The sequence below is a fragment of the Atta cephalotes genome (genome assembly GCF_000143395.1).
Source record: "Atta cephalotes unplaced genomic scaffold scaffold00053, whole genome shotgun sequence".
Lineage (NCBI taxonomy): Eukaryota > Metazoa > Arthropoda > Insecta > Hymenoptera > Formicidae > Atta > Atta cephalotes.
In genome coordinates, this window is record NW_012130117.1 from 1595593 (window position 1) to 1604404 (window position 8812).

Consider the following 8812-nt stretch of genomic DNA (forward strand, 5'->3'; position numbering starts at 1 on the left):
TTTAAACATTAAAAATCCAATTTTTATCGTTATATACATTTAATTTCTAGTAATATAAAAAAAGTCAATAATTAATATATGAAAAGGCGGATTTTGTAGAAGTATTTAAAAATTTTGCTACATAACAGAAAATAATTTTATTAAATCATAAAAATAATTATATAGGAATTTTAAGCATAAAGAGCAATATTGAAAAAGTTTTGATATTGTAACAACCAATGTTGAATCTTCTACGTAATTATTTTGATGGATCAAAAAATTGATCGAAGTTTTTAGATCTGTAACTAAATTTTTAGATACTTTAGCAAAACCTCCTTTTCATATAATAAAAAATTTCTCAAATTTTGCTTTTTTTATACTTTTATTCATAGTCAAGCCTTATATTTAAGGCTTCCTGAAATTTATCTTTAGGTACGAATTATTTCATTTGCTGCTGAGCATCTAAAGATAAATTTAAGGAAGTTTTAAGTACAAGGTCTGACTATGAATACGGGCATTAATCTTTAAAAATCAATTTATGGTTTTTAAAATAATTAATGATATTATATAATTATATTTCTAATTATATATATTATCTACGTATATTATAATTGACTAATATTAAATAAGGCTGTCATTGCGGACAAAATTTAATATATTTATTTATCGGTAAAATTCTTGGAAGTATCCGCACAGTGTTTGAAGAAAATTTTCGCTGCTTTTGAACGAGCTTTCGAAAGGGAACGTGAAAAGTTACGCTCAGAAGACGAAGAATCTCGTTCGTTGAATGTCGATGGACCGCGCACGGATGAATAGAGTTCCTGGAGGTCCAACGGCGAGATCGATGGAGCCACGTCCAATCTGTCGGTGTACTATCCGAGCTACTTCCCGCGTATATACTCCATACGTTACTCGCGGCGTATTCCACTTGCGGCTTAGGATGATGATAAGTTCCGCCGGCTTCAATTTCCCGATGAGAAGCGGAGCGCGACCGTTCTACCATATACCCGCAGTACGATAAGTAACGGAACGTCGTCCTGGAAATGGGTCTTGCCCCGGAACGGAAGAGCACGGCTCAGTCTTGGTTTTTGGCTCAAACCTCGTTAAATAATCTCAGTCGAGGTTAGCAAACGAGAATACTAGCAAACGTTGGAATTTGACTATGTTATTTTTACAGTCGCTCTTTTAATCGCAACTGGGCATGAAAACGGTCTGTATATGGAAGGATGCAATGCTTTGTTAGCTGGACGTATGAGTAAGAGCTGAGTCATACCTTCCTTTCATAAAACATAAGCACTGCGCGTGTCTGATATTTCTCTCAAGAGAAGCACAGACTCGCTCATTTAATGACGTTTTCTTTAGAATTCTCAGAATCTAATTTAGTCCTTAGAATTTAGTTTTCCTTATTAGTTAGAATCTAATAAACTGAAGTTACACGTATTTACTCTCATTGTATAATGTATATAACTATTTATAACTGAACTGTGAATATTTTTCTCATAATCCATTCAATTTTTATAAAAGTAAAACTTAATCTTTATAGAAAATCCTAATGAACTTTATAATATACTTGAGCGCACTTTTTCTATAATAAAATATAGAAAATTGCGGTCCGATAAAAAAAAGTATAACAGATAAATATTTGTTTTTCTGACTCTTTTTTACTATATTATAAAAACAATATTAACCAATCAATGAATCCCTGAAAAAAGAACACAATCTTTGCATCAGAGTGCCATTGTCTAGGAATTGAGATACATCCACTTCTTGATGGCTCAGTCCAATATATTCCAGAGCTGGAAAAGCTTGTATAAACTAAAATGTATAAACTAAAATAGTGTTATATTTTGAGGATATAATGACATATAATGAATTATAATCAATCTAAAAATTTAAATCAAGGAAAAGTTATAAGATTTTGAAAATAAAAATTCCCGTTCTTTAAAAACTAAATATATACGCTATATGTATGTACTATAATTTGAGAAGCTTCAAGTGTTTTAGAAATAATTTTTACTCGAGAATTTTAATAAAGATTTGCAAACTAGGACTAGTTCAGACATTTCTTCGTTTTCTAATCAATGAAAATCTCGCATATATATTCTGGGTCGCGTTGTAGCTGCAAATCGAGTAACCTCTGAGTGAGAGAGGAAATGCCTCGTTTGAACGAGACACGCGACACAAACTACGGAAGAGACGATGTCGTCAACGTCAGCTGTACGTGCGGAATTCTAATTCGCTATGCTCGATTTACAAAACTTTGCGCACGATTTTGCGTCAACGACCCTATATTTCGACCTACCCTACATTTGTGTAGCGTAATGTATATACATTGTCAAATCCGATACTTTTTCCGATTCAAATAAGTCAAAGCGTGACAATCCTTTAACATGATCAAACAAATGTTATGTAAAAGGGAATGTAATCTGAAATTCGCAGAAAATGGTATTTGAAGTATTTTTATGTCATTTCAAGCTGTTTTCAAGCTGTTTGCTATTGTAACTTTTATTATAATAGGATGACAAAAAAGTTTGGGCACATAGTTTTGTGTTTATCAAATCATTAGTAATGCACATTTATAAAAAAAAACTGTGTGTGTGTGGACTGTTATATTTGAATATTTTTAAATTAGATTAATTATATTAATAAATATTACATTTAATTAATTAAATTAATTAGATTAAATTAGATTAATTTGATTATATTTTATTAAATACAAAAAATTATAATTGACATTCGAAATATCCACTTTTAACTTTGATGCAATAAACGAATCCGAAAAGTCGGCAAAGTGGCTAGGCATGCTTGCCGAGTGAAGCATGAATGATTGGTTCTTACCTGTGGATCCAACTAATTATATTTAATTGCTCAGCTTGTGAGCAGACCTAGTCGCTTTGTTGACTTGAATTCACCCAATCTTTAAGATGCTTTGAAAATGCATCAATGATGCACATCTTTCCACAGATACATTTTCTTAGGCAATAGATTAGTTTTCAGTTCGGTCAATCTTTTTTGGTGCAAGTTCTTTTATTTCTATTTATCTCTTTAAGAATCAGAGATTTCTAACAAGCTTATGGATGATTTTACTTTTTAAAGTAACTTCTTTGGAGTTGAATTCGATTCTGATCAGAATTTTTCAAATTAAAAAAGAAATATTAAAATAATACTTGTAATATAATTATTGTGAATAAAAATATAAAAATGAATAATATAAAAATAATACTAATTATTGTGAAACTCGGATTTAGGAGGTTCTTGGTACTTCTGAGTTTGAATGTGGCATGAAATGAATATCAAATTTTAATAGGATAGTAAGCTCCATGAGAGAGAATCTAGTGTCACAGAATTCTTAAGTGTGTGAAAGTCAGTTTGAAAATCAGTAACTATTCAATATTAACTGATCAGTATTAATTGTTTACGGAGCACTAATAATCAAAACTAGAAATTTGTCATATGTATATTTCGCAATTAAAAATTCCTTAAATCGACTTTTATGATAATCAAATTATTTTTTTTGAAATTTTGTCCGTCATTAAGTGTAGCATTAAAAATTTTTTTTATTTTTGATCTCAGATTCGAATAAAGCATTAATTATAAAAACTTTCTCTATAGACCAAGTTTTATAAAAATTGAGGGAATAATTTATAAAATAAAACGAGATCAAACGGCATCTACAAAGGATAATAAAAGTATAACTAATAGTTAAGAATTTTTTATAAATATATGTTATACTACTCCGTGGCAAGCTGATTGTCAATTGTCAATTGATATCAAAATTTTTAGTGTTAATAATGTTAGCTTGTTACTCTCTTCCCTTCTCCTTGTAATAATTTAATAAATATACAAAACTTTGTCATACAAATTTTTATGTCATCATGTATATGCCTTTTAAAGTAAATTTTATTTAGAATGTATTACTTACCTGAAAGATTACGTTTCGATTATCATTCAGATTAAACTTCTGAAATTAGCACTGTGAGGCTACAAAGAGAAAAGGCCAGTTCTTATAAAACGCATATTGTATATTACGTGATTTCGTTTTCCTCACGATAAAACGTTACGTTCGACTTAAATTTATATATTATAGCGCGCAATTTCTCTCTCTCTCTCTCTTTCTTTCTTACATGTACACAGCAGACACACTTTCATAGCATAAAGATTTGGTTGGCTGCATGAAAGACAAGCGTACCTTCATCACTGTACAACACATATTCAGATGATGTTTACGTAAGTCATATTTTAAATTTTTCTGTTGAGATAATATAATTACAAGACACGAAAATTGTGAAATTATAAAACGTATTTGTCTCCATATATAATAAAAAACATAGCATCTGAATATGTATCTTGACGACTTTATAATTTATATAAATATACAATATGTTAACACCCTGTCACAAAGAACGGGCACCGATATTAAGGTAAGCAGACGAAGTCGATGCACTGTCTGCTTTAATCATTCTCTCTTTAATATATTTTATTAAAAGTTATTGTAGATTAATTTAATTTACAGCGCGTATAATATATATATGCATCCATATCATATTATTATTATAATTAACAATGATAATTCATTATAATAATCAAAATAATCTCGAAATATTCAACAAATCCTATCAATAGGCAACAGTCTCCGATAGACCGATAACCAATGTTGTCGATGAGATGCCTTTTAATTATCAATAATAAAATAATATTCGATAAAACGATGAAAGCTCGTGATCCCGTTAATTGAAAAATTTGCGAGTCCCGTGTGAATCCTCACACTCGTTCCAACGTTAAAAAAAAAAAAAACGCTCCGCTGGATGCCGAGAATTTCGTAATATAATAGTATGAATAGTGATGGATGGAGGCCGAATTGAACAGCGCAATTTGTCTCGATTATCACAGCCATAGTGATACGCGATGGCAGCCACTCCAATGACTCGATTAGCAGTTTGTGCTCTGAGCCTTTATTGCGGGTTATTGGTTATTCGATTATACGCAGATTTATGATTTTACTATAGTTTTGGTCATTTCTAGCTGTGAGAACGACTGCGCTACGATAACTTACCAATGCTAATATCGAGTAATCAAATGCGCACCAAACAGCACGATCGATGTTAACAGCATCGCAGTATCATTTCACAATGACCGAATAATTTGCTTCGCATTTGGTAAGCAGCATGCTACACTTGCGGTAATTTAGTCGGTACGAGCGCGTCTTGTTGGGTGTCGCACAGAAATATTCAAGCCTAATGGAATTTTGCGAAGTGAAATTCGATCGAGCCGAGCTAAAAATGAGACAGGCACATTAGTAAACGACTTATCACATTTTAACAAATAATAATTAAATCCTCTTATAAATGAGTAATAATATTGTGAGTTCTCGGACGAATTAATTAGCTAAAGAGATTAAAACCGACCGTTCACTGAGGCGTCTATCCTGCGTGGAAAATGTAATCCCATGTATAAACGCTTGAATAAAATTGTGCTGAGAATTGACGAAGGTATTATTTTGCGATACAGAAACGCTCTGACATGAATCTCGCGAATGCCAAGCGATCCATATCGCGTTTAGAATAACGTTTCAAAACAACGCAGCCAACCGCCTCTGTCTCTTCGCTTACGTCTTTTAACGTCAACGTAATATAATAACGTAACACACTCCCGCTTTGGCCCTCATGTCCACTCTCGTCACGATAATAGAAAAGTTCGTGCGGTGCATAGATGATAACGTTTCGTTCATCGTTGAGGAGCACTGTCCCTTTGTCATCGCCACGAAGTGCTCTCTCACCAACCCGGGCAGTTTTCGTGATACCCAAGAAAGCTATTCGAGCCTTCATCTGAGCACCTGACCTGATCGGGCTAGAACAGCAGCCAGGAAGAATAGTGATGAGCTAGTGGCATCCGCTCGAACGAGCCGTGCACCGCTATGATGTAACTCGGCTAAACTTTCTCCTGAAACAGCGTTAAAAACACTCACAAGGAAATGCTCGCAGAGCTCTTTTTTCGAAAGCGAGAATTCTTACGTTTGGTTAGTAGGGCCCCCCATTTAATTAAAATTTAATGAATAAATTATAGGTATAATAATAATGTACTATTTATATTTTTCGGACATTTTGTAAAAATAAAAATAAAAATTATAACGCATAATAATGTGTATGATTAAAACAAAAATTATAATGCAAATATTTAAGAACTAAGGCCTTCCTCACACGTTCAAGTAAACTTGTCAAGTATGCTTGCGCAAGGATTACTTGACAAATTTAGACCGGCCACAATTTGCAAATTTACTTGAACGTGTGTGCCAGCTTAATACAAATATTAAAGTGTACATATTTAATATTTTAGTTTGAACTACCGTAATATCCAAGATTTCTCATAATTAATAGAAGACAATAAAAGATTACTGCAACAATGAGCTATTCTACAATGTAATTGAAGATGTGATAGCTGATATTGGTGTAGAAAAGATAAGTGACAGAGTTCTCTATTTGTCAATTAAGAGAAATAAATTTTCGATCGAAGTGGGCGATATTCATAGTATCTTAAGACATTATTTAAGACGATCTTGAAATAAAAACAAATTATAAACATCGATCTTAATGTTTAAATATTTCAGAGTGAATTTATATATGTACATATTTAATTTCTGCAAATCTTGAGTTAAAATCTTTTTCGGGCTTAAAACGCAATCATAAATAGAATCAGAGTGACATATTACATATTAACAATTTAATAATTTTGATGTTAATGAGCATCTTAGAAGAATTTATAATAGAACTTATTTAATGCTAATTAAAACATACTCTTAAAAAGCTGTGACAGTATTTGTCACAATGATCAGGAGATTCGAGAGATTTGAATCCAAGCTAAAATAGTATTTCTCGCAATAAATTAAATTATTCACAGTTTTTAAGATGCTTATATATAGATTAGCATCGAATTATGAATGTCCTTCTAATGGTAAGATACTTATTAGCATCAAAATTATTACATTGTCAGTTTAATATGTAATATTACTATTCTAGTTTTGTTTATAATTGAGTTTCACAAAACCGAAAAAGATTTCGGCGTGAGGTTTATAGAATTGGATATGTACATAAATTCACTTTAAAATATTTAATTACTAAGATTCGCTTTGACCGAAAATAGATTTATTTCTGTTGATTTATTCTTGTCGATATTATGTATGAATTATATCCTCTGTTCATTCCGGAAGTTAAATTCACTATTATTGTTATTATATTTATGCAATAAAATGATTCATATTTTTTTTATCACTATAATATAAAAATCTGATCAGAGAAATTTTATTCTTTTCATAATATTATTCTTTTCGTAATATTTCTTATTCGATTTGCAATCTGTAATAAACATTTTTGAACAATTTTTGAAAATGTATCAAAATATGAAAGAGTTCTTGTAACAATATGTAAATAAATGTACTTTCCATTACTTTAAAACATACTTTCCATCACTTAACTTTAGAATTTATTTTCTTCGTTTTTACAAAATGTAAGTTAGTTTGCCATTGCAGGAAGCCCTTTAAAGATTTTAAATACAACAACAATGGACGAATCTCATTTTATAAAGGCGCAGAAAATGAATAAAGGGCTTTATCAATTTCGCTTTATCACATGTTTAACTACATTGTGGATTAGTCTCTATTACTGTTGCAGTAAGATCTTCAATGTGAACGATTTTTTATCAGACAGTGTAAGCTTCGATCGAATTTAACGCGTTTGAGTGAATATCAGCTTGTAATGAGCCGGAGCTACATAATGCAAATATCAAATAGTGTTTTCCAGTAAGCGATGTGTGACATAATGATCATGTCATCTTTGTTTAACATTGGCAAACAAGGATAATAATTCACTGTTACACTGTGTTATCTGTGTCTCTTGCTAGAAAGCACTCAAAACATCTTGTACAATTTAATTCCAATTGAGATGTGTCGAGTCTGTATTAAATTCCACGCAGGATAATCGAAATGACATTTGCGTGAGTCATGTTGTAATATGAGATTTCTGTGGGATCATGAATTCCCCGGCATTTGATTCCAAGTGAAGTTGCAGACAATCGTATATGCTGAAAGATGTTTGAATTTATGAACGAATTATTTTTGCTGTGCGAAGTGAGTCTCCTCGTCATCGATATCGTGTCATGTCGAAATTCTGTGTTATCTTTATGAAATAGAAATGTCTCTACTATGATACATATCTTTATTTCTAATTCTTCTGTTGAAAAGAAACGAGAAAATTATTCTATTTATTATGGAGGTTTCGTAACAAGAATATAATAAGTAATAGCATCCCAAATAAAATGATACTTCTTTGATAGACTACTTTTACAAAATACTAGCTAATTCTAATACTAGCTAATTTGATATCGAAATATAGTAATTAATTATTTATTTTGAACAACAATGCTTTTAATATTCTAAATTTTAATACTTTAAATATAATATCAATCAATTTAATACTGAAAAATTGTAATTAATTATTTATTTTAAGGACGTTCTCCTACAGCTCAACCTAATGAGCGCATTTAGTGCTAACCATTGTGCAAATTTTTATGAAAATTTATTTCACTTTTATATAGTATAAGATATTCCATAAGTGTTAATGCGTTTATACAAGTTTTTTTTATATAATATAAAATGCTTCCCGTCTTCGCTACTGCCGCCGGTCGAAAAAATAGTGACTTTACTTACTGTGTTATTTACTTTGCTTAATGATTTCTTAAAAACGAATATCGGAAGCCACATTCAGACAAATATTATTCCTTGTGACATCAAGTTTTATATCTCATTGTTTCAAAAAAATTATTAAAAAAAACTTTTTTATAG

At 30.9% G+C, this 8812-nt stretch overlaps 1 protein-coding gene across 1 annotated transcript in view; it reads right to left on the bottom strand.

Annotated features, from left to right (window-relative positions):
- Window positions 1–5800: 5800 nt before the first annotated feature.
- LOC105623119 (limbic system-associated membrane protein) overlaps window positions 5801–8812 on the bottom strand; it is a 52334-nt gene continuing 49322 nt past the window's right edge. The window contains exon 6 of the mRNA XM_012204519.1: window positions 5801–5919. Coding sequence (XP_012059909.1) covers window positions 5801–5919 — 119 coding nt within the window. The remainder of the gene's footprint in view (window positions 5920–8812) is intronic.